This window comes from Macaca mulatta, chromosome 15, assembly GCF_049350105.2.
Source record: "Macaca mulatta isolate MMU2019108-1 chromosome 15, T2T-MMU8v2.0, whole genome shotgun sequence".
Lineage (NCBI taxonomy): Eukaryota > Metazoa > Chordata > Mammalia > Primates > Cercopithecidae > Macaca > Macaca mulatta.
Window position 1 is genome coordinate 51,421,296 of NC_133420.1, and position 27,322 is coordinate 51,448,617.

The following is a 27,322-nucleotide window of genomic DNA, read 5'->3' on the forward strand; positions in this document are numbered from 1 at the left end:
CCTTTCCATGAAGCCTGGACCCAACCCCTACATCATCACATGGGCAGGGCTTCCCATAAGCTCCAAGTAGGAAAGTATAAGGGAGGCCTGCAGTGAGGGGTGGAGCAGGGGCAGCCACCTTCTTCTCCACAGCTGTTCATGACATCACTTACTTAAAGCCTGTGTAAAAGGAGCAGTCTTTGCACTTGAAAAGCTTCTTCCCACCATGCTTGTCCCGGTAGTGGCGCCTGATGCTCTGGATGTAGCCGGAGGAGAATTCACAGAATTCGCAGTGAAGCACGGCTTCGGTTTTCTGCTCAGTGCCAGCAGCAGCCCCAGAAAGAGGCACAGGGCTAACACGGCTGTTGTTCCTTGCCAGGGCAGCTGACTGATAGTGGTTCAACTGCTGCTGAACATCTGGGGGCTCTGAATATGATGAATCTGTGAAGAGATGGGAAAAATGACACGGGGCACAGAGAACACAGTAGAGGTTCGACACTTGAAAACCCCTGACATCAGGTTTCTTTTTACCCTCCAGCTTTACTAAGGTATAACTGACAAACAGAAATTGTTTATACTTACGGTGTACAAGATGATGATTTGATATGTGTATCCATTGTGAAATGATGACCACATCAATTTAATGAGCGTATCCATCACCTCACAGTTACCATTTGTAAAGTGCAGGGAACACACCCAAGACCTACTCCCCCAGCACATTTCAAGTAAACCACACAGTATTATAAATTACAGTCACTATGCTGCACATTGGATCCCCAGAACTTATTAATTTTATAACTGAACATTTGCATCTTTTGACCAACGTTAGTTTTGAGGGGTTTTTTTTTGTTTTTTGTTTTTTTTAAGAGGGATGATTATGATTCCGTCTTTTATCTTCATTTACACTCTACAACACAGATTTGGGGAATGCATGTCGGGAGGAACTATCACCTCTTTAATCTGACTTTGAGGGCTCATGGCATTTAAAAATAAAATTTTGAGGTTAAAGGTTTCAAAGCATAGAAAGAAAGTAAACTGTTTTTTTTTTAAAGGAAATTGCAGCATGGCAACAGGTTGTCACAGAATACCCGTCCTGGTAGGTGAGAAAAGAAACCCGCATAATGTACACAGGCGTCTACACGAGAAAGGAAAGGACATGATGCAACATCTCCTCCTTTGCAGCCTAGATTTATTCAAGCCAACCAAATAAAAAAAAAAATCAGTCTTTAACAGAAATGCTCAAGCACAAGGCACTCACACAAATATAAAAATGTTTTATGCCTTCACACTCAAGTGATTTAAATTTTAAAATATAAAAATCCAATAGCGTTCTCCTGGAATGGATGTTTAAAGCTTAGTCAGCATTAAGATGGAGATTTATTCATAAATCCCATTAAAATGAAATTCCAAACAAGTTTCCCTGAAAGGTATTTTAAAGTTCGGGATTCTGAGGAAAATGTCGGAAATGACAGGCACAAATCTTAACCCCGAGAAGCTTCAATGGCATGTGGTGGAGAAATCTGATCTAGGAGGGAGGAGGGGAAATCTCAGCGTTTCTTCTTTGAATTAAAAAAAAAAGAGAGAGAGAGAAAAGTAAAAATAAATAAATAAAGGGGTTGGGGGAGAGGAAAAGTAAAAGGTCTTGAACCTTTTCCCAACATGCTGCTTTCAATGTGGAGGTTAGAAATGCAAAAACATTGTCCTATATAACCTACAGCTGCCTATGAATGACACAAATGAAGTCCATGAATACCACACAGATGAATTTCAGTGTAACTTTCCTTGAAAAGAAAACAAAGGGCTCTTTTCTTAAGCCTTTCAAAAAGCAAGGGGGAAAGGGAATAGAAACTGTACAAGCCTCCTCCTGATTTGATGGACACTTAATTTTCCAAAGCATAATTCCCTAAGGCAGGACATGGAGGAATTCTCTAAAACCCATATTTGATGAAACCAGCACCATCCATCCCGTCAGCCTCTTCAAACAGGAAAACAAAAGCAGAGCAGCCTCCCTGATTGCTGGGCCACCGCCTGTCTGCAAAACACTCAAATATCTTCCCCTTCTTGTTCTCCTCCCCGCCTCCTCAATTCATATTCCTCAAGATTGAGAAAAACCCCTTTGGAAATTGTAAACAAACCTGCCACACACACAAAATAAAACAAAAGGAAACTTGAACAATCTCTCTAAGCCTCCATAGGTTCATTACCAGGTGTAAACGGAAGACAAAGGAAGAAAGAAATGACAACTGAATTCATTTTACCCAGTTCTTTTATCTCCTTTTTCTTTATTCCTCTACCCTAGCTGATGAACCCACTCTGGATCACAATAATGCAATTGTCAACTTCTCATTCTTTCTTTCAATAGCAGGTTTGTTTACCATTTCATGGATTGTTTGAGATGTTTTCTATTTAAGCCCTCAAGTCTAGTTTCTGCTTGAAACACATGTACAATGAAGCACAAAACACACTCTACCTCTCTTGTTATCACAGGCTTGAGCTCTAAGTTGAGCACTGCCAGCCAGGATCCCTAGATAGCTTCTGTCCTCTTGGTAATGTTGGTCCTAGTTTGCACTCTTAGCTCTAAAGAATAGAAATTCTTCTATAACCAACAAGTTCAAAGCCAGGTCCTGCTGGCCTGTGATCTGTACACTATCCACAAATCCACCCAGTGACCAAAACAAATCTCCCAAGTGATGGTCTAGGTCTTAAAGGAGTCACAGTCCCCTCCATAACAAGGCACATCCCTGGCTCTCCCAGATTAGTATGGATGCTGGCAGTGGTCTCAGATAACAGGTACCTGACATCTTCAGTCCCTTTCTTTCTTTTTTTTTTTTTTTTTTTGAGACGGAGTCTCGCTCTGTTGCCCAGGCTGGAGTGCAGTGGCCGGATCTCAGCTCACTGCAAGCTCCGCCTCCCGGGTTTACGCCATTCTCCTGCCTCAGCCTCCCGAGTAGCTGGGACTACAGGCGCCCGCCACCTCGCCCAGCTAGTTTTTTGTATTTTTTAGTAGAGACGGGGTTTCACCGGGTTAGCCAGGATGGTCTCGATCTCCTGACCTCGTGATCCGCCCGTCTCGGCCTCCCAAAGTGCTGGGATTACAGGCTTGAGCCACCGCGCCCGGCCTTCTTCAGTCCCTTTCTAGCAAAACTATAAAGAAATGAATGGCTCCTCATCAGATGATAAGCCAGATGAATGCACTCCCAGACCTTCCATCCACTCCCAACTCAACACATGCACTGATGTGTCAGGCAGACCCCCTCCAAGGACCCCAGTCTCTTTTAGTTCACACATTTTTATCTTGTCTCTAGGGCCTATTGCATATTATTTCATTCATCTCAAAAAACAAATTCAAAATTTTAACTCTGGTATTTATATAGTATGGAAAACCTGAAGAAATAAAAACGCAAGAAGTCACGGGAAAAGCATTCCAAGAAACAGGCTCATCGCCCTTCTCAAATGGCAGTGCAAAAGGAACAGCTGATGTGTCCCTGTCATAAATTCCTTTTTTTCCCCTCCTGGTGAAAATCAGATGGACAGGTTTATTGACAAAAATAAGAAAATCCCATCATTTATGATACATTTGTAACAATGCCCAGGTTACAACTTTTTGTATTTTCTTAGGGCTTTACTTTCCTCTTTGCTGCCAACATTCTCAATTTCGCTCTCGCTCACGTGGAATTTGTGAATAATGTAGGATTTTAGCACTTTGGGCACTAAAGTGATAAAGACATGAGTGTGTATCATTCCACCGATCCTTAAAACGCCCACTTGCTAAGCTACATAAAATTCCTGTTTGTTCATGAAGCATGGCCTGAAGAGCAGGAAGGAGGTCGTTTTGTGCCCAGGTTAGAAAGGCAAACAGATTGTTAGCTGCGAAGGGCATGTCACATAAGTTAAAAATCATCATTAAGACTATTTTCTTTCATTTTGAGCTTAAGGAAGGAAAGGTTAAAAATATCCCTGTGTTGAGAGAGTCAGAATTCTGGTCATGGGGAAATACAGCAGCTGAATCACACGGATGTGAATTCAGTGGGAAGTTCTGCACCCAGCTGCGGCTCACACAAGTTACATCTTCATCACCTGTATGGCCAGTGGTATCCACAATGGAACCAACAGCAAAGACTTTAAAAGCAGGTCATGGCTTAGCATCACTATACATTCCCAACCAACCAACCAACCCTGACACATACAGTCTGAGAAAAGAGTTTTATTCTCTGACTTGTGACTTTAATTACATGCGAAGTTTTAGAAATGAAATTATAATGTATAATTGTAGTCATAAAATAAATTTAATTAAGTTATATGCAGTTCTGCAGTTTGTAAGCTATCATAAGAAATGAATTAAAATCAGGATCAAACTAGAATTTTAGCAATGATGGTCACAGTGCCTACAGGATTTAGAATTTATTCAGAAGCCAGCAATGAATTCTCACAACCATGGTGTGCGGTCTAATTGAGTTTACATCTCAATTTTACCAGTGACGTAGCTGAAGCTGAGGATGACTGGTCACACAGATACAAAGAAGCAGAGGGAGGATTTGAACAAAGACCTGTCTGATTATAAAGTCTGAGTCTTGTGTCTTAGGCATCTGTTCTCAATGGTGACCTCTAGGGTTCTGTGATACGAATCAGAGGAGCCAAAAAGAACATGAGCGTTCTCTCAGCAATAAACACATAGCAGAGAGGAAAGAGAGAAAGTGATAGAAAGGTTAAAATAGTTAAGAAAATAACATTAGAACAGATGCAAATGATAACAGAATAGAAGATAACATTAAAATGAATATGGAAGAAAACAACATTTTGAAGCATTATAAAAAAAAAAAAAGCAAGACTCAAGTAAAAGAGACAGAATATCCGAAATTTCAAAATACTTATATAAACAAAATAAGGGACCACGCAGGAGACATTTCTAGAAGTAAGTTGTGAAGATGAGCCCTGCAAATACCCAGAACTGGAAACCTATCTGTCTAAATGTCATGCTTTAGTTAGATGCTTGATAAATTGTCCTCAAATAATAACACTCTAACATTCTTCAAGTGGGGTTTGCCTGGGAAAAGAAAGACACACAAATGCAAGTGAGGGATGGGTGCTTTTTCGTTGCTCTTGAACATCTCAGGATTTCTATTCTAGAAATTTCTATTGCTGAATTCTAAATGGAACACCCTAACCCTCTCATTTTTCATGTTCCTGGAGAAATTGGATTTTTTTTTGCTAATTACAGCTCTCCAGAATAACAGTTTGAGTTGTTTTTATTTTTTTTCCTTTTTTTCTCCAAAACTTAGTCAGCATAGAGACAAGCACAAGAAATTTGATTTTATAAAGGCAAACGACAAATAAATGGACTCTAAGCCCGAAAGAACGAGACTTTCTTGAGTATTCACAGTTCTCATTCCACAACATTTAGTTAACACTGTCCTAGTGCCAGGTCATGTGCTGGCTCTGGGGATTCGAAGTCAAAGAAGACATGAGAGATGCCTTCTAGAAACTCATATTTATTAGGGGAGAGAGCTGAGCAGTTGACTTATGAAAATATAGGCCTCTCCGTGTCTAGCAAACTTACCCCACCGATTGAAGGAATAAAAGAGGCAAAGAGAACAAACGAACAGTAACAGGAGAGTTCAGCTATTGTAAGATTAAGGAAGACACAGGGAAGAATAAGAGTCAATTGGGCAGCAAATTGTAGGAGCCACAGAGGACAGCCCCCTTGCATACTCTAAGTGATACAAAGAGGAAGCCATACCGGAGGATCAATTCTCAATTTTCTGCAGCCCTGCATAGAGAATGTGAGTGAAGGTGAAAGGGAGCAGCAGTACCTCGGTGCCAGCAACTACATTTCATTATATTTGAGCTAGATTTTTGTGCAGACTTGGGAGACAGGCTTGTTGGTCACTGTGAATCAAGCACCAAGAAAAAATATAAGACAAGGAATTTTAGGCAAGCAAATTTTAGAGGTGGCCAAGGGGCAAGTGATTCAATTACACCCATCATTCAGCAAATATTTACTGAGCATTTAAGTAAATAGGAGACCCTGTTCTGGGACAGTAAGACTTGAGCCCTGACCTCAAGCAACTCACTTTCTCAGACAAAGATGTAAATAATTGATCGTGATACAATGCAAACAAAATGTTTTAATAGAGGTATTTATAAAGAGGCAGGAGAAGGAAGGAAAAAGCAGCACTTTGTGCCTCATAGAATGTGGGAGTGAGAGAGATGGAGAGGGGATGTCAAGAGAACTATGAGTGTCCATTAATAAATATAACTAGTATTAATTAGTGTGCTAATTAATGAAATCAACACTAGACATACAGTTACCTAAACATTCAACTCACTACACCTCCACCTTAAGTCATACATTTTGGAGAAACTAAACAGAAATTCAACAACTACATTATTATCACAATGAAAAAAAAAATGACCTAATTTCCCTAGGGTAAAGAAATGATGAGTCTGAACAGAAAAACATGTACATCAGAGGGTGGGGTAGGTTGTGTAAGGGACAATTTAAAATCGCCAAGTTCTAAAATAGCATAGGAAGTTCAAAATAATACATGGATTGTAATTTTCTTTCGAAAAGCAGACTATTTAGCAACTAATGGTTGGTAGCATGGGCCATTAGAAACAGAATATTATCTGTGGATAACTTAAGATACTGTAAAATGCCCAAAGTGAGGAGGTTGAGGGAGAACCCAAATAAGCTAGACGTATAGACCATTATTTCTAGTCAAGAAATAATATTTCTAGTCAAGAAAATTTGAGAAAGGCACACAAACAAAGGTAAGAGGGCAGCTAAAAAATGTACTTTATTTAACAGGAAACTTTTGGGATGGCATGTAACTTCTATTATACAACTGCTAATAAACTTAGGCAAAGGACAAAAATAGTTTCAGTATTTTAATGTATGCGACAGTGATCCAGGAATCTGTAGTGACCAGATACAGAATTCTGCAATGGGAAACCTACTGAGCTTTGTGATCATCTGAGTCTTCATCTAAAGCTGAAAAACTGTTCAAGCTTTGTGTCTGATGGACTCCTGAAACTCACCACGTTGACAACTGACACCATCTTTCCCTAAACATCTCCTTCCGCGTTCTGAATGTTGGTAAATGGCCCACCACTTTGTTCGAGCTCAAATTGTGAGATTCTTCCTTCAGGGTTTCAGATTTCTCCCTTTCCTGTGGCAGCACATTTAAACACGTATCATGCCTCAGAGACATGCCTCATGACCCACCTCCATTCGTTTTCCTCCCCAGTCCTGCCTTCCCTACCCCTTGTTCATTCAGGTCCTCCTATCACATGTGGGCAACTCTTAAAACCTCCTACCTGGTCTTTCTTCTTCTAAGATCAATTCTAGTTCAGCCAGTATACATATCATTACTCATATATGATTATGATATGACTGTGCCCTATTGCTCAAGAGTAAAGCTATTCAGTCTGGTCTCAGCCCATGTCTCCAGCCTCACTTCCAGCTAGCTTCCAACTGCTCGCACATGCCACGTATTGCATCCTTGGGGGATCCTTGATCAAGGCCACCAGTGCGCTTTCTCTTCTTTTTGCCTGACAAATTCTTACCCATCCTTCAAAACTCAACTGAAATGTCACGCCCTCTGTGAAGATTTTTCCCAACAATCCAAACAGAACTCTTTGCTTTCCTCTATGCTTTGCCAACACATACACATTGTGATTCCTGCCCTGATCTCATTATACCTCGTATTACATTTACAAGTCCTCCTTAAGCAAACTTGGCTAGATCAATGTCTGTGACCTTAAAACATTCTAACCAAAGAAGAACCATGGCAACAGTGGTGTCTAGGCTGATGTTGTGCACCATCCTCTAGCAGGTCCATCCATTTCTGCTTTTAGCATTGGACCTAATGCTAACAAGAATCATCAGTTTCACTTGCTCCTAAAACTTTTTTGTACCAGTTATATTTGCTACTGAGCTCATTCAATTTAATTAATATTCTATAAGATAAAATATAGGTATAAAAGTGTTATTTCTATGAAAGCTATGTTGAATGCTTTGAAAAGACTTGATAAAGTCAAGTTGCTAAAAAAAATTACTGTTAAGTTACATTTTGGCAAGACCAACTATAAAAGATTGAGATCATAAAAATCTTGAAGGACTCTGCTCTAAGACTGTTTTACAAATGTCTAAGTTCTCATTCCACTTCAAAGAAATGGAAACTGGAAGTAGCACACAACACAGTGTAGGTGAGTGTGGTTTATGCAAGGGAGGAAACAGGGAACTTCAATCAAAGGAACCAGATTCAAATACATAGGCTTTACCCTGTATCACAATACTGGTGAATACATGTATTTACATTTTAAATGAAATTAAAATGCTTAAGGCATTTTTGAAAAGGATTCCCTAGTTAGGATGGTGATTATCAAAAAAAAGAAAATAAGTGCTGGCAAGGCTGTGGAGAAACTGGAACCCTTGTGTGCTGTTGTCTGGAATGCAAAATGGTACAGTCTCACGGAAAATAGCATGGAATTTCCTCAAAAAAAATTAAAAACAGAACTATCATACGATCAAGCAATCCCACTACTGGGTATTTATCCAAAAGAATTGAAATTAGGATCTTGAAGAGATATGTACTCACTATAGCATTAGTTATAATAGCCAGGAGGTAGAAGTAACCTAAGCGTTCATCAACATGTGAATGAGAGAAAATGTGGTGTATAACACACACACACACACACACACACACACACACACACACACACATATTATTTAGCCTTAAAAAAGAAGGAAATCTTGTTATATGCTATAAGGCAGTCACGGACAAATACTGCATGATGCCACTTCCATGAGGCAGCTAGAGCAGTCAAACCCATACAGACAGTAGAACGGTGGCTGCCAGGGGCTGTGGGTAGAAGGAAGTGGAGAGTTGTTGTTCTATGGATATAGAGTTTCAGTCATGTAAGACGAAAGAGTTCTAGAGATCTGCTGTATAACAATGTGTATACAGTTAACAATACTATCCTATATACTTAGAAATTTGTTAAGAGGATAAATTCCCATGTTATGTGTTTTTTACTGCAGTAATTTTTTTAGGTGCCTTTAGACAAGATAATCTGTTAGGTTCTTTACAAACTTCATAAACTTTAATTATCACCATAAATACTTAATGACAGTACTTAAGAAAATATCCGTTAGATTGAATTTGTGGACAACCGTGCTATACAGGCACACAAGGCATTGTTCCTGTCAATCTGAAATGACAACCAAGCAGGTAATGTCAGCTCCACAGGAGCAAGGGTTCGTGCTGTCTTTTTCACTGATGTATCCCAATTGCTTAGAAGTGCCTGGAAAGGTACTTAAGAAGATGTTTCCTGGATTGAATTTGTGGACAACTTTCTTAACTCCAGGTACACATATATTGTTTTAAGTTACTACAACAGTGTGTAACACAGAGCTATCAAGATGATTCACAGACTCAAGAAGTCTGCTCATTTAAAAGATTTTTCTTGGTTCTATCCGAATTCCTTTGTACTTCGATTTAATTCCTGTTCTCAAAATACCTGTTTCTTAAGTGCTGTTAACACTGAGCAGAATTTGGCATCCAGAAAAACAACAAAAACCATAAATCACCAATGCAACTTTCCAAGTATTTCTTCTGAAGAGCCTCAAAAATGTTCTTTATCTATGGACTATTCCAAAAGAAAATTATATTCGAAACTAAGCTTTAGAACACAAACCATTTTCATTCCTTCTGGATAGTGTCTAAGGGGGAACATACATCTCTAAAGGCAGTCATATTATTTTATTTCCTTCTTTTGATTATGCCTTGAAAATCTCCAGGCCAAGGACTCTGGCACCTCCTTGTCTACTGTCATCGGTGGAGCTCTCCGGCCTGGACGCACAAGATTATGATACAATGGCCAGGGGGACAATGGACGCTGGATGACTATATATAGGAATTCTGGACTTCGTTGTCATGGAGGCAAATGGAAAAACAAACGCCTAATCCTGAAAATAAGGTTGAGGCCAAACTTGAAGGAAACACACACTGAAAACTTCCTGTCATTCTGATGAGTAAAAACAAAACCTTGAAATATGATCAGGGAATAGATTGAGAAAACAAAACAAAACAAAATATTAGCCTGCAAAATGACACAAACATGGCAAAAAATGGGCAATCTTTCTCTTTTTTGAGATCTGGTTTCCCATCATACTTAAATTCATTGAAAAGGTTTCTCAAAGGCCTTATTTTGTGTGAAGCTTCATGTTTTTTCTTTATATTTTTGAGGAATCCAGGCAGGTCTGACCTGAGGCCAAGGAGGATTCCTGGACTTTTCAATTCACTAGGTCTTATGTTTGGGAACATATCCATTTGTCTTTCTACATTTTTTCTCAATGGCATCACCATTCATTCACCCAGTCAATGAAATCAGAATAAATCTTTGATTCATTTCTCTCTTTCGTTCCACACATTCACTGAGTCAAAAGCTCTGTTGGTTCAGCCTCCTGAGAAACTCTATCTCTGTGATCCACTCACTAGCCCACTGCCATGGCTTTTATTCGGGCCCTCGTGGTTGCTGTGTGAACTTCTACTGCAAAATGTTCCTAACTGGCATTCTATTTTCCAGTTTCTTCTCCCTCTAAGATTCCTTTCTTTTCTAAAATGCAAATGTGATCATGATACCTTCTTACAGAAAAAAGTCCAAACTCTGAACCAAGGGGCTCACACTCTCCTTCATCTTTCCAGGCTGATCCTCACTCCCATGCCCACACTGTTCCCATGCTGTGCTTAATGCCAGTCACATACAAGGCTTCTAATATTCACTTTTTATGCCTTTTTTCCCTGCATCATTGTACATTCTTGCAATATCCTTCTTATACTTTTCAGTCTGACAAACTCTTACTCATCTTTCACAATTGAACTCAGTCCAAATCTGCCATCACCATGAAGATTTTCCTTGACCTTTCTAGATACACGTATTAAATTTCCCCCTTAGACTCCCCTACTACTACATATCATGCTGTATTAAGATTATTTTACCCCCACCAGACTATGATCTCTTTGAAATTAGGCCATTCATCCATTTACCCGTTCACGTATCCATGTGTGCATCCATCCATCTATCTATAATTGATCTATAATTGTTTTAAGTTGATGTACCCCAGAACTTAGTCCAGCGGCTGGTCTAAAGCAAGTGCTCAACAAACATGTTAAAAACATCCAAAAAAAAAAAAAAAAAAGAGTACAGACTGAAAATACTGTTCTGCGAAAACCCACATTTAAAAAGAAAATGGAATTGATCAAATGTTACTCTCTCTCTTTTGGATACTGAGGTTTCAGAGTCTTCCTTCTGAAACACTGAACCACGCTTGCTGAAATAAGCCTGGGTCTTTTTTAATTACATGGACAATGGCTTCTGAACATTTAAGAACTTGAATGCAATGTAATTCAGAATCCATGGCTGTCTCAAGAAGCCAAAGGCTTAATTTCTAGTCTTGCCCCTAAATTAGCTATAAGCCAAAACTCAAAACAGATGCTATCAGCACATCTGGAAGCCACTTGAGATGATTCAGTATGCAGCTCTCTATCCGTCATTTTTTTCATACATCAGTAGGCATTGATGTTTGTGAGATGCTCACATGTAATGGGTACCATGTATTTAAATGCATCATGGCTTTTTGATAAATAATCAACACCTGAGACCATACAAATAGAGCCCTTTGCAATCTGTGAGAAGGTATTCATGGGTTACCTTCAGGTGTTTAGAACCATATTTTCACTGCATACACTGTTTTACCAATTTTCCTCCATCAGAAATGTACTCATCCCAGATATGTAGCATACAGACTACCCATTTTGCATAAGGACTTGTAGTGGCTCAGAAAAGCAGAGATGGGTTTATGTTGCCCAGGTAACCAATGAAGAAACTGAAGCATAACCTGGGGGTCCTGCATGCCCAGTCCCAAAAATGTGTGTTTGTTTTTTCTGCCACTGCAGCTATTCCTTCTTCATTAAATGGTATTTGTAATTCAAAGTGTGTCTTCTTAAAAACCCTCCTTGAAACAGGCAGGAAACTTGTAGGGAAACGAATGTGTGGTGAAGGATCCTTTTTCTAACATTTTTTGGAGGAAACTCTGGGTGGTATCTGCCATTGTTAATTGAGAAGCTCTCACAATACCGAATGCATAATTCACCTGTGAGTCTTTTGAATTGTGTGATGAGGAAGTCAGGTTTCCTGCTGTTCGTTTAGATCATATAGATGTCTTTACCACACTGAAAAAATCCAACAAAAAGTGTTGAGCACAAAAGCCTCTTTATATAAATGACTTGGCCTCAACCGTAGAGAGCTTGTGAGCAACCTCAGATGGTATTTAGAGCTCATAGGCCGTGGGCAAGGCCACAGTGCTTCCTCCTCAAGACCTGACTTGAGGGAAGATGCCTACTGACTTCAAGGAGTTGGTCACAATTGATGGCTTGCTATGAACAGTGCTGTGAGAGCCCGGAGGGAACAACTGTGGAGATTTCTTAAAAGATTCGATAATCAAGAGGAAATAACACATCTGGGTATAAGCATATATATATATTTAGATACACGTAGAGCTCTAAGTGATGCTATACGGAAATCAGGTGAGAAAGGCTATGGTTGATCAAGAACAAGAATGAGCAGCCACATTTCAAAGCACAGAGCTCTTCTAAAATTGTCCCCGAGCGGGAGTCTCTGAGCCAACAAACCCAGTGGGTTTCTTACCCTTTTTTTCTTTTATTTTCACCTATTTCCATGCAGTGTAAGAAAAACCTTGCTCTAGGTTAAGCTATATTTTTAATCACCGTTAAAGCAGTAGGTTGTTCCCTTAGGATAGCTCCTCCACCCACTCCAAACTCACCCACAGAAATGTTGCCCAGTGATGCTGGACTCTGGCGTAGGGTATTAAATTTCCAAGAAGCTGGAGAGATCAGATAGTGAGATCCAGGTTCACCTTTCACTGTCTTAGCCAGCTCTGTCTAGCATCTGTGTCAGGTGCTTTTTATAAAGTCTCTTGTTGCCTTTCACCATGACCTTATGAAATGAGAATTATTACTTCCCATTATATAGGTGGCAAAACCCAGGAACAACTGAAAACAGACAACTTTTCAGCTCTCCAGAGTGTGTTGAGCAGCCTCCTCCTAGGTCTGTAGCAACTTTTAACCCAACAGACCTCTGTGTCCTCATTTGTCAAGTGGAGAAGATAACATTGGCAACTTCATAGGGTGCTCTGGAGATTATATAAGACCAGTGTGTGAAGTCCAGTGACTAGCACATAGCAAGTGCTTGCAAGGGCCTCAGTTCCACAGCAATGAAGTCTGCATCGTATCAATTCTCCACCAAGTAAGTGTTTATGGAGTATGTTCTACGGATGGAAGCATTTGGACTCCTTTACTGGACTGCAGAACCAAGTGGAACAGGGATCTCTGACACAGATGTAAAATACGTAGTTTTCATCCCAGCTCTAGGCACATAGTAGCTGCTTGGAGGCTACTTTTTGACTGACCAGTTCTGGCAGAGCCAAATGCATTGCTACTTATGGCAGCAACTTGTCCACTGATTTTGTAGGTGGAGATGGCTGAGTGGGGAGGGGATTGATTGTGGGGCTTGGATTCAGCTCAAAGGCAGGGCTCAACCTGAATAATACCACAGACAGAATGATTCACTCCTATTTTGTTAGTTAACAATGCACACAGAATGGTCACAAATCAACTTGCTTCAAAAAGTCACCTCAGGGCAAATTCAATTCCCAAGCTGTACAGGCTTTCCTGGCAATGATTCTGGGGTCTATTTCCTTTTCAATATTCTTCAAGATTACCTGCAGCTTTGAGCAAGGTTCTTGGTATCCAATTGACAGGCTTGGCCTCCATCATTCCTGTCATCAGTGATGCCCTCCCCAACCACCTTACCTGACACACCAACTCCTATCCTTTCTACCCTTCACCTTGGTTTTCTTCTCTTGATAGTACTTCTTGCCACCTCATCTACAGTGGATATGTATTGGTTGACTGTCTGGTTCTCCCTGCTACCCACGAGGAATGTTACCACGAATTTCTCAGTGTGCATGGATCTTTGGATTTTATTTCATGATTGATGAGGGCATCTCAGCTTCCTTGGGAACTTCTGGCTCAGCTAAGTATGGGTTACTCTTCAGGGGTGTTTGCCTACTACTCATTTTGAGAAATCTTAGACTCTGTGCTGAGAGGTGCCTTCTTCCCACCATAGATCTACAAAATAATTTGAAGAGAAAATAAGTGGAGAAGGGCATTCCAGGAAGAAGGAATAGCAAGGGCTAAAGTGTGAGACAACAGGACCCTTTTAAAGACAGGGTATTCAGTGCAGCTGTAGCACAAGGGAAGAAGTGGTGAGGACTGATCCCAGTGAGAAATGCAGGGTCCAATGAACTGCTTTCCATGCTGAGCTCAGAGTTTATTCTGAAGGCAATGTAGACAGCTACTGAAGGGTTTTAAGCAGCAAGCAGGTGAAATAGTGGCCTCCCAGCTTTACCTTTGTCTGTAAATTGTACCCACAGTCCTGACCTCTCAGATGGGAAAGGCAGCTTGGTAGAAATGCATTCCCATTGTGAGAAAAACCAACTGGCAGCACATTCCCTAGTGATGATGGAATATCATCAGCACCCCATGATTCCATACTTCGTTTTGTTAAGTAGAAAACACCATCTTTTCTTCTTGGGATTTTACTAGCAGGTTAGAATTGTTCAACTGAACTGTTCATCTAACTGTTTCTACTGAACTCAATACACTCACATCTCAAATGGACTATGGCCCTACCTATGGGAAGGAAAGAAAGGAACTTAGTAGGCTACCTTCTCTGCTCCCTACCAACCCTTCATGTGCAAATAATAACAATAATGTAGAACAGGTGACCAAGTGCTTTATCCATGTGCTGCAAACCACAGTGTGTAATCATCAGCCACCCTTTGCTCTATTTCCCAAATACAAACTCTCAGCAACATCCAAAATATTTCTAGGTCTGCATTTTACTCTTAGGCTTAACATCCATGTGTCAACTCAGATGCTTAATACATATTTCCTAGATTCATTTAGACTTAAAGCAGTGATCAAAATATTATTTTGCAAAGTGATGCAATATTCTTCTGGATGTCTTAGCTTTTTATAAATGGTTTGATTACTCATGATATATATTATATGTACTATACAGGCATACCTCATTTTATTAGGCTTTGCTTTATCGCACTACATAGATATTACATTTTTTCCAAGTTGAAGGTTTAACTCGAATAAGTCTATTGACACCATTTTTCCAGCAACAGGTACTCATTTCCTGTGTCCATGTCACGCAATATTCTGTAATATTTCAAATGTTATTATTATGATTTCTGTTACGGTGATGTGTGATCTTTGATGTTACTATTTTAGTTGTTTTGTGGTGTCATGAACTGTGCCTATGTAAGATGCAAACTTAATCAATAAATGTGTGTGTTCTGACTGTTCTACTGACCAGCCATGTCCCCCATCTGTTTCTCTCTCCTTGGACCTCCCTATTCCCTGAGCCACAACAATATTGACATTAGGCCAATGACTAACCCTAGTAGAATGGCCTCTAAGTGTTCAAGCGAAAGAAAAAGTCCCACATCTCTCTCTTTAAATCAAAAGCTAGGAATGATTAAGCTTAGTGAGGAAGGCATGCTGAAAGCTGAGACAGGATGAAAACCAGGCCTCTTGTGCCAAAGAGTTAGTCAAGTTGTGAATGCAAAGGAAAAGTTCTTGAGGAAAATTAAAAACGCTACTCCAGTGAACACAGGAATGATAAGAAAGCAAAACATCCTTATTGCTGATTATGGAGAAAGTTGTAGTAGCCTGGATAGAAGATCAAATCAGCCACGACATTCCCTTCAGCCAAAGCCTAATCCAAAGCAAGGCTCTAATTCTCTTTAATTCTATGAAGGCTAAGAGAGGTGAGAGAGCTGGAGAAGAAATGTCTGAAGCTAGCAGAGGTTGGTTTATAAGGTTTCAGAAAAGAAGCTGTCTTCAAAGCAGAAAAGTGCAAGGTGAAGCAGCAAGTGCTGACGTAGAAGCAGAAGCTGCAGCAGATTATCCAGAAGATATAGCTAAGATAATGGTTGAAGCTGGCTCCACTAAACAACAGATTTTCAATGTAGGCATCACAGATTTTTATTGGAAGAAGATGCCATCCAGGACTTTCACAGCTAAGGGGAAGTTAATAACTGGCTTCAAAGCTCCAAAGGACAGGCTGACACTCTTAGTACAGACTAATGCAGCTGGTGACTTTATGTTGAAACCAGTGCTTTTCCCATTCAAAAAATCCTGGGGTCCTTAAAAATTATGCTAATTGTACTCTGTGCTCTATAAATGGAAAAACAAAGCCTGGATGATAGCACATCTGTTTACAGCATGGTTTACTAAATATTTGAAGCCCACTGTTGGGACTTACTACTCAGATAAAGAGGATTCCTTTCAAAATGTTACTTCTCATTGGCAATGAACTTCATCACCCTAGAGCTCTGATGAAGCTATACAAGATTAATGTTGTTTTCATGCCTGCTAACACAACATCCACTCTGTAGCCCATCGATCAAGGAGTAACTTCCATTTCAAGTGTTATTATTTAAGAAGTACATGTCATAAGGATTCAGTTGCCATAGATAGTGATTCTTCTGATGAATTCTTCTGACTTAGGCAAAGTAAAATAAAACACTTTTGGAAAGGAATCACCATTCTAGATGACATTAAGAACATCTGTGATTCATGGGAGGATGTCAAAATATCAACATTAGCAGGAGTGTCGAAGAAGTTCATTCCAACTCTCATGGATGACTTTGAGGGTTTTAAGACTGTGGTGAAGGAAGTAACTGCAGATGTGGTACAAACACCAAGAGAACTAGAATTAGAAGTAGAGCCTAGAGAGGAATTAGAAGTAGAGCCTGGAGAGGTGACTGATTCTCATGATAAAATCTCATGATAAAACTTGGTTGCTTCTTATAGAAGAACAAAGAAAGTGGTTTCTTGAGGTGAAGTCTACTTTTGACGAAGATGCTATGAACACTGTCGAAATGACAAAAGATTTAGGATATTTCATAAACTTAGTTGATAAAGTAGTGGCAGGGTTTGAGCATATTGACTCTAATTTTGAAGGAAATTCTACTGTGGGTAAAATGCTATCAAACAGCACTGCAACAGCACTGCATGCTGCAGATAAATCTTTTGTGAAAGGAAGAGTCAATCAATGTGGCAAACTTCATTGTTGTTTTACTTTAAGAAACTGACACAGCGACTCCCAATCCTCAGCAACCACCACCCTGATCAGTCAGCAGCCACCAACATCTAAGCAACAATCCTTCATTAGCAGAGATTATGACTCACTGAAAGCTCAGATAATCATTAGCATTTTTTAGCAATAAAGCATTTTTAATTAAGGTATGTATATATTTTAGACAAAATGCTATTGTATACTTAATAAACTGCAGTATAGTATAAACATGACTATTATGTGCACTGGGAAACCAAAAGATTTGTATGACTTGTATATTGCAATATTTGCTTTACTGAGGTGATCTGGAGCCAAACCCGCAATATCTCCAAGGTATTCCTTTATGTTAGATATCTGATAGATACAAAGATAATCAGATCTCATATTTCAAGAGCTCTCAGGTTGTTAGGGGAGATTACAGCAACACACACTAAGATGAGTGAGTGCTCAAACAATCAAACAAATGCCCACGAGTCCATCATCTGTTGTTCGCAGCATGGCCAGAAGACAGTGGGGTTTTGGAGTCAAAAAACCATTCAAATCTTGATTTACTACTTTACTACCATGACTATTTACAGGACACAACAAATTTTCATTTTACATTTACAGGACATCTACTCTAGGAAGGAAGCAGTCTTATATTTATTGTTTAGAATAAAAACATGACACAAACTCTGCTCCTAAAGAGCTCCCTCCTGGTAATATTATGGAGTCAGCAGACTGAACTACATGTTCTCAAGAGAGGTAGGGCACAGCATTGAGGGATTTCAGAGGAAGAGTTGACTCACATCTCGGGAGATCACTGTTGCATCACAGAAAGGAATTTGCACGTGGCTTTGAAAGACAAGTAGCGCCTGGGCATGTGGAGATGAAGGAAAGAGGACACAACATGAACAGAGGCAAAAGGACGAGGAGAGAGATGCTCATTCCAATTAGGCTAGAATATCAGGAGAATGAGGCAGCTGATGGAAAGAGAACAGGCTGGGTATAAACATGGAGAATACTGACTGAGTTTTTTTTTTCCTCTTTTAAACAGGCTGATATGGTTTGGTTCTGTGTCCCCACCCAAATCTCATCTCTAATTGTAATCCCTACATGTCAAGGAAGGGACCTCGTCGGAGGTGACTGGATCATGGGGGCAGCCTCCTCCATGCTATTCTTGTGACAGTGAGTTCTCATAAGATCTGATGGTTTAAAAGTATGGTACCTCCCCCACCCTCACTCTCTCTGTCCTGTCACCATATAAGACGTGCCTTGCTCCCCCTTTGTCTTCCATCTTGATTGTAAGTTTCCTGAGGCCTCCCTAGCCATGCAGAACTGTGAGTCCATTAAACCTCTTTTCTTTATAAATTATGCAGTCTCAGGTAGTTCTTTATAGCAGTGTGAAAACGGACTAATACACAGGCCATGCAGAGCTGTTAAAGACTTCTGAATAGGAGGATGATATGAACTCTTAACCTTGCTTAGAATAGAATGAATGGAGGACTTTGCAGGTGGGATAAACATGGTAATGGCTTAGGTAAGAGATGAGGATAGGAAGGAGGGAGATGGATGTGAGAAGAATTAAGGTGATATAAACATCAGTACTCAGCAAACAACAAATGACTGGCTGATGGAAAGTGGGTCCAACAAGACTTGTAGCAGAGGATACTAGCTAGGTCCCAAGAGCTCTGGCAAAAGGAGAAGTTTAGTGGGAAATTAATGAGTTCCATTTTAGAACCTTTGAAACGAAAGTTGAATGAGACCCACAGGTGGAGAAGGTAGGGAGCAGATAGAACAGAGGGTCTCAGACTTAACATGAGTGGTTAGCACTGGAAGTCCTGGTGGCATCAGAAGAGGGCAAGTAGACTTCATGTGTTTGTAAAGAGAGACAGAGTGCAGAGAAGAGAACTGAGGACCAGACCCAAGTACATGTAAAGGGAGCAGGAGAAAGGTAGTAAAAACAAGGTACGGGGAAGGCATGATCAGAGAGGCTGCAGGAGAGCCTGAAACACATAGCAGGACCAAAACCAAGGGAAGAGAATTTCCCCAGGAGGAAGGTCAGCAGTTTTAAATGCCACAGACAGAAAAAGAAGGATGAAGAAAGAGCAGCGGCGATGACCTTGTTTGACTGAAATCACTGATGATCCTTGTGCAAGCCATTTCATTATAGTCACAGGGATCAAGGTCATGCTGCAAGGAATTCCAGAGAGAGGGAGGGGGAGCCAAGGAGGCAGCAGGTGTAAACAGCAAGAAGGAATGCCTCCTTCCCCGAGAAAATGCCACTGCAGTTAGCCAGTATTAGATCACTTCACAAAAGTGGTTTCAATAAAATGCTGAAGGCAGAACATTGAGTCTAGCAGTTTACGAAAAGCAAAGAGTGAGTGGTGAGAAAGTAGAAGTTGGGATTATTGGTTTTTTCCTTCCAAGAGATTTGGAAGATAAGATTGCAGAAGGTCACATCCAAGAATGGTTTTAATATTTCAAACACAGAGCACTTTCCTGGGGCTCATATGTATAACCTTTTTAAGATTTGCCAGGGGAAAAACAGTACATCTAAGAACTGAGGCTTAGGGAAGCAGTGACACAGTAAACAAAGTTTGGAGTCAGACTGATGTGCCCCCTAACCCCAACTCTGCTGGATTTAACTATGACCCGGGGCACACCACTTAACTTGCTTAAGCCGATTTTCCTCCTTCCTAAACAGCAAGGAGCTGGTCATGGAAGTTCCTGTCTCATGGGATTGCTGTATGGCTTAAATAAAATGAAACAATGTTTATAAAGTACTCAGTCAGTAGACAAGCAATAAGTGATAGTTATCATTAATTAAAAATGATCATCAATTAATGTCAGTTAATAACCACAGTAATGATGTCTCACACTGGGACTCATCCATGCATTCCACTAGCCCATTAGAGTATCAAGTGCTAAGGAGTTTCTTGTGTGGGTGGTTTCAACTAAGTCCTGAAGTTCAGGTAAGTTTATATCATCAAGGCTCCAGATTAAGCACCACCTTCCAAACACTGAATTGTTTTAGGCTCCCAATAAAGCTCATGATGTAAGGAAACTTCATTCAGCTTGAGGCTAGATGTGAAATTTTTTCCTTTTTTACTTAAACCCATTCTATGGTTGATTAAAAATGATCATAAATTGACAACAAATTTGCTTCTACTGTAGTATTTTCATAATAGCTACTATTTCTACAGTAATTTAGAATATGAAAGTACTTCCATTGTGTTATCTCATTTGATCCTTGAAATAACCCCATAAAGTAGGCATCATTATTTTGCATATTAGAAACTGCAAGGCTCAGAGAGGGTAAATGCTTTAACTAAGGACATGCATGTGTGATATGGAGCTAGACAGGACCTCTGCCTAAGGCTGCACATTTCATTAACAACAATGTGAATGATACTTCCTGGACTTGAGCCTGCAGCAGCTTTCAAGCCAAATCTCAAACTCAGGGTTCCAACATCTCCAGTGTGATCTGTACACCATTAAGTAAAGAGGATCTATATGGAGAATTGGGTTCAAAAAAATCATTTGCCCCTAATTTTCACCAGCTCCAGTTGGGTGAAAATGATCCCTCCTGGTATTTGCTCAATGAAAATGAACCCAGCAATACACCGCAAGAGTCACACTTGATGCCAGTACAGCGCGACAACTCCAAAATTCCACTGGAAAAAAAAAAAAAACAAAACTGTTATGACTTGGAGAAGAAGTTCCATGGAACATTTGGATGCTTCCCCTGGGTGAGAGTGCCGGATTGGGGCCGAGGCAAGTAAGGCGGCCTGGGGTGGAACTTGGACAGGCTTATGGCATCCTCAAATGTTGCAAATTCATTGCTGTCAACAACCCTCCTTCCCCTTTTGGATACAGGAAGCCCAGCGGCACAGTGAGAGCTGCTCCACCTGGGCTGGGGCTGTGAGGCTGGGCTGCTCTCAGTACTTTGTTAACAGTGGCTTTATGTGGCCAGTCCCAGTAGAGTCACCTCTTTTCATTGGGATTATGATAATTAATATAAAAACAACCACCAATGTGTGCAGCATAGTATAGTTTTCAAAGCTGCTTTCTTATCCTTGTTTTCGCTTTATCTCAATTTAGAAAAGGATAATAAATAAATGAATAAATAAATCTTAAACCTACACTTGCACGGAACTACTTCTCTAACCTCAGGTTCTCTAACTCTTATTCTGCTCTTGGCAACACATAGTGGGTGATATCTGTTTACTCAATGTTCTCTCCTAGGCATGCCGTGATTTAGAAAATACCCAAAAAAATTAGGAGAGAAAGAAGTATGGTGAAAAGTACTATATATCTTTTAGTTAAGTTATAGGGGTAGAGGCACATAATAATGAAGCTATTCAAAAAGTAACTAAAAAGCTTTCATTTTAAAAGAGAAAAAGCAAATCTTTTGAATATTTTATTTAAACTTGAACTTAGATTTTTTTTTTTTTTGAGATGGAGACGCACTCTGTCGCCCAGGCTGGAGTGCAGTGGCGCAATCTCGGCTCACTGCAACCTCTATCTCCTGGGTTCAAGCAATTCTCCCACCTCGGCCTCCCAAGTAGCTGGAATTACAGGCGCCTGCCACCACGTCCGGCTAATTTTTGTATTTTTAGTAGAGATGGGGTTTCACCATGTTGGCCAGGCTGGTCTTGAACTCCTGACTTCAGGCAATCCTCCTGCCTTGCCCTCCCAAAGTGCTAGGATTATAGGTGTGAGCCACCACGCCTGGCCTGAACTTAATTTTTTAAAGAGTTATTGTTTTCCAGACTTCTGTTATGGAGATAAAATAGCTAAGATGCAACAGGATACTGTAACCATATTAGCAAAAATCATCTTATTTTATTGTTCATATAACACCACACACAATTTATCAATTTTAAAGTGCTAATAGGGAACTGCACTTATACTTCACTGTCTGCCTGTGGTTTAGTTATCATAATTATTATGTCTCTTCTAACAGACATATTGATGACATTATTCTTGCTTACATGCAAGGTAGATGTGAATTTCCTCATCTTTCCTTCTCTCTATTCCTAATTAAAAACTTACCCATGGGCAAAATTTTAAAATACTATAAAATCAGAGTAACAATAAAATCACAACTCACAAGTACAATAATTTGTGATTGCCACAGCTACTAACCATACAGCTGCTCACTCCCTTTAGTTTGGGATAAGTAAGATAGACTACAGCTATTTGCAACTTCTAGCACATTGGTTGTGGCTCTATTCCTGTCTCTTTCACTTAAGAAAATACCTTGAAATACTTAGGTATAAACTGACATTACATAGGGATAAGTCTGACTCAGCTCAAATTTATTTTGAAAAGTAAATTGGATTTGTGATGAACAAAGATACCCTGGAAAACAGATCGGAAAAGATGGAGGTTAGAATCAGAAAGACTGGCTAACATCAGAGGAAGGGCAGGAGTGAAGGTTATTCAGGGTTGGAGTCTGGCAAGTTGGAAACCAGAGGACAAGCGGGCAAGAGAAACCAGGATGCTGGAGAAAGCCCCTTTGAAATGGCTAACCCTCTGGTCAGGTCTAGGTTGGATGGGGAAGGAGACTACCTGCAGTGGTCAGAGTAAAGGCAGATTTGAGGTGCTGGAGACGGAGCTGTTATGGTGAATCTGGCCACAGGTGGGCAGCTGGAGGACAGTCAGGAAGGAGATAAATCTCCCTGGCTGAGGCGACTGAAGTGTCTGTTGAGTTATTACCATTGAGTGTAGTCTATTGTAATTCCAGAGCATGAAGGTTACATTTGGATTAGAAAGGAAGGCTGTGAGCCAGTCACTGAGTTCACAGAGGAAGACAAAAGAATATTCCAAAAGAGAGGAAGAAAATAAGCAGAAAGCAGGCATTTGAAAAAGGATCATTAAACAAAGGAAGTAGAAGTACTCTGAAGAGGTGGCAGAAAGTAAGGAAGGCACCCACTTGTCTCCCTGGCTGCTTGGAAAAAAAGGAATTGGTTGCTTCATTTGCAGAAAGTTTAAAGGGCTATGGTGTTGCCATTGGGGTGGGAGGAAGGGAGAAGTTAGTTAACTCAAGGACGGGGGAATGATCAATGAAACGTGCAATAACGTGGGATGGCACATCTTGCTATACACACAGCCAGATTCCATTGGCTTTTTCCAGATTCCCAGGCTTGTTCACACATAAATTGTTCTCTTGGCTTTCCTTGTGTGTGGTTGCTTTTGCTGTCCCCATTCAAAACAATTTAAGAAATATCTATTGAATGGCCTACCCAGGGCTGGGGCTCTAGGAATGAATAGGAAATGGTCCCTGACCTTGGAGAGCACACAGTTTAGCTGGAGAGACAGGTAAGGTAGCTAATAATTACAAGAATATTTGGCAAGTCCAGGAATGGAAATAAATGCAGGGGTCATCAGCTACCCAACTTACTTTGTATTTATCCTTTCACAAAATCTTATTTCTAGCCCATTACTCTGAACGGTCTAGACAGTCTGTAATCTTGATTTTTGTCTTTTAAGAACCGTTTACCAATACTGTAAATGTATTAAGTCTCAAGTAAGTAGTGAGGAAAGAGACTCTACTTGAGTAATTTTTGAAGAGGTGAGTGAGTCTCAAAATAAAATTAATGAATTTTTGATTGGCAAAGTCTCAAAGGCCTTCTATAATTCTGAGAATCCCACCTGAAATATATGTATATATATAATTTATTATGCATAAAAATATATTTGAAACCTTTAAGTACTCAATATTTATTATTTGAAAAGGAATTATTTTTGTTTTGAGATATGAACCCTTATATTTCAAAACTATAGTAAGTCATGTGGATGGAACCCATCAAGTGACAGCAAAAACACATGAAAGAAAAATAGTTTGTGTAGTTCGGTTCCAGTTTTGTAAAAAAAAAAAAAAAAGAAAAAACAAACCTAAACTAAATGACAACCTATATTTGTATATTCATAGAACAAATATCTAGATGACTTCAACAATCTGTGAATAGAGATTATTATTCTGGGTAGGGAGAGGCTGGCATGATGGGTGACCCTTACATTTTGTTATGTATTGCCATAAAGCTGTTCTTTAGTCACAAGTTGGTATTACTTTTGTCATCAGAAGGTAAAAATTCTATGCAGCTATCTTAAAAGAAGATGACTACTACCCATGACTAATTTCATTGCACATTCCTTCTTCAAGACCTAGCTGAATGCACCTATAGCTCGAATGTACCCTGGCACTTCTGGAGAGGAAGGAATCTTACTGCTTGTCTTCCTCATTGAGTGTTTCTTAACAAATCCAAAGTCCTCTTCCCAGTGTTAAGTACTCCTGTTGTCTCGCTCTCACTCTCCTTACCTCACCAATTGCCCTCCCACTAACCTCACCACACATTCTTTGTTCCAGCCACACTGGTTCTTTACAGTCCCAGGATCCTTTCTCCTGTATATCTGCTCATGCTGATACTCTTCCCTCCTTGCCTCTTTCCATCCACCTGCACACATCCACTCACCCTTCAAGGTCCAGCTTGAGTACTGCCTCTTCCATGAAGCCCTACATGACTCAATTCCTTCTCATATCCACAGCTACAGCCATTCAAATCCAGACACACAATTTCTCACTTTGTTCTATTCTGGTCTTTTAACTTAAGACTATCTGTACATCTGTTAACTTAAGCTCCAAATATCAGTAACTAATAAATACCTGTCTTTCATTTCCTTTAGAAGATTCCAGAGCCCACAGACATATAAGCAGCCAAGGCTTCACCACTCTGGATCATTTCTTGGGTATGTGTTTTTGCTATTAGACTCCACTGAGGCACAAAGTTCAAAGGCACAGGCTTCAGAATTGGACAAACCTGTGAATGAAACAGCTCCACCATGTACACTTTTTGTGATGTCTGACTCACCATGTCACTCCTCGTGCCCTTCTCTTTCAAATGAGATTAATCATTTATACCTCCAATTCATTAGACATATTAAAGCAGATGACATATTTAAGACAATTGGCAGAATAAAAAAAATTATTTTTCATCACTTGGGAACTGAACGAAGAGACATGCAGAACCCTTATGTAAACCAGAATGAATGACTTTCAAACTGGCCAAGGGGGAAAAAAATAACTAGCAGTGCTAAAAATGAACACATAGGTGAAGAGTTTAGAAGGTCCTGCATCTCTCAATGTAGCTATCATAGCAGCTCTGGTGGAGGACTCACAGTGCATCAAAATAAAATATGATGTAAGAGAGTGACTTGTGCGAGTCATCTAAGAATGTTTTGTGTCCCCATGGAAGCTGAAGAACCTAGCCTTGGAATGACTTCTCCACAAGCAGTGTGCTAGGAAATGAAACCTTAGCTGGGCCCTACACTCTCGGCCAAATACTTCCTTTGGGTTGAACTTGATGACTCGGAAACTGTTTGCAAAGTGGAAGAGCCCCAGTGGCAGGAATACATCATTTCCTGGGCCTAAACAGAAAGGGACCGAATCCAGCACAGGGCAAGCAGATTCTCCCACCTGTATACTTTCCCCTCATGTCACTTTTGGCCATTTGTTATTTCACCACTTTTGTTTAATCACCACCACTGGGATTTTTCTGTTGGCTGTTATTTACGGTTAATAAAACATGTTAACAAAAATATGTGTACATCATTTGGACATGCTTTCCTGGGACATACAATCAAAGTGTATGTAATTTATTTTTTCCAAAAAAATAATTGTAGCTAAAAAGTTATTTATGGCATCTTATTCTCACCTCCATACTAATTTACTTTTATTTTATTTTTATGTTTTTATAGAGGTGGGATCTTGCTATCTTGCCCAGGCTGGTCTTGAACTCCTGGCCTCAAGAGATCCTCTTGCCTCAGCCTCCCAAAGTGTTGGGATTACAGGCATGAGCCACAACAGCGTGGCTCTTCCCACTTTAAAAAAAATTATTTGTTTACATACCCATCTTTCCAAGGACATTCCCTTGACTCTAGCAAGGCTGTTGCAGGACTTCTACCTCTAAATCATGGCTCACTCTTGTGACTTCTCCCAACTCAAATGCCCTTCCTTCTGCCTGTGTAAAATCCTCTCAAACAGAGTAGAAAGAGTGGAGAGACCTATGAGTCATAAGAAGTCTCAAGACAGTTTGAGGGATTTTTATCTCAAGTAAAATTGGGCTAAAATACTAGCTTCAGCTCCAGGGACAGAAAATTTGAAGTGGGCAATGAGAAGACAAGGAAAGATTCTTTCTTTTAAAAAATAACTGAGATTAGTCGTTTTAGATGATTCAGCTAATGACTGACTATATTTTTCTGCTAAAGAATAAAGTAGATTTCTTCCCTTCTAGATACTTTCCACAAATGAGGCCTGGAAGACTTGAGGTAATCTCCAAGCAGTTCACCCAGAGATGTGAAAGTCAGATGTGGAATTATGAAGCAAACTCCAGTGTTTCTGGGAACTAGTTCTGAATAAGTTTAGTGGTATATGGTTATATTTCTGATGAACAATGTTTTTGTTGGCATGGGAAGAGGGAGATGAGTTAGTTGACTAAGTTCCCAGGACACGGAAAGCCTACACTTGAAATGTTTTCATCTCTGGCACAAAGGATGATATTAGCCACAAAACTGTGGCTAATTCAAAAAGTCACAGAATTTCCAGGCAGGTTGGTATCTTGGGAAGTGTCTATCACATGACTTTTGAGTTCAGAGTGGTGATAATTTTGGAGGGTTGCTCTTTGCCACTGAGGTAGAGTTTTAACAGTTAATCCCTGTAATAATAGAAGATTCGGGGTCTTCAATGCCACTTTGCTCCACTGAAGTTGCAGACCTCTTAAGTCTTTACAGTAGAAATATAGAAATATAGTAAGTGTTAAAATGAACTTTAGGCCACATTTTGATGTAGAAATTCTGGTATCAAAAAGAGAAGGTTAGTTAGTAGCTGGTCAGATAATTTTGAGACCAGCAGAACCTATTAAAAATTATAGTCAAGCCATTAAAACTATGTCTTACATTGCATGTGCTATAAACGATGTAAATTTTTGTACTTTACAATTAGTTATTCACTTGGGAGTCTCCATTTCATGACAGTCATTTTTAAAGAAACCACCTCATTTTTTCTTTCAATCTGATTGCAATTGGAACCTGTGTGGAAGGGCTGATGCCCTAGCAACTAACT

The 27,322-nt window shown here is 39.9% G+C and overlaps 1 protein-coding gene across 19 annotated transcripts in view; it reads right to left on the minus strand.

Moving 5' to 3' along the window:
• Nucleotides 1-27,322, minus strand: part of ZNF462 (zinc finger protein 462) — a 154,821-nt gene that overhangs the window by 41,865 nt on the left and 85,634 nt on the right. For all 19 annotated transcript variants that reach the window (XM_028835009.2, XM_001109263.5, XM_077966628.1 and 16 more), the window contains one exon: nt 153-420. In XM_028835009.2, the coding sequence (XP_028690842.1) occupies nt 153-420 (268 nt within the window). The remainder of the gene's footprint in view (nt 1-152; nt 421-27,322) is intronic.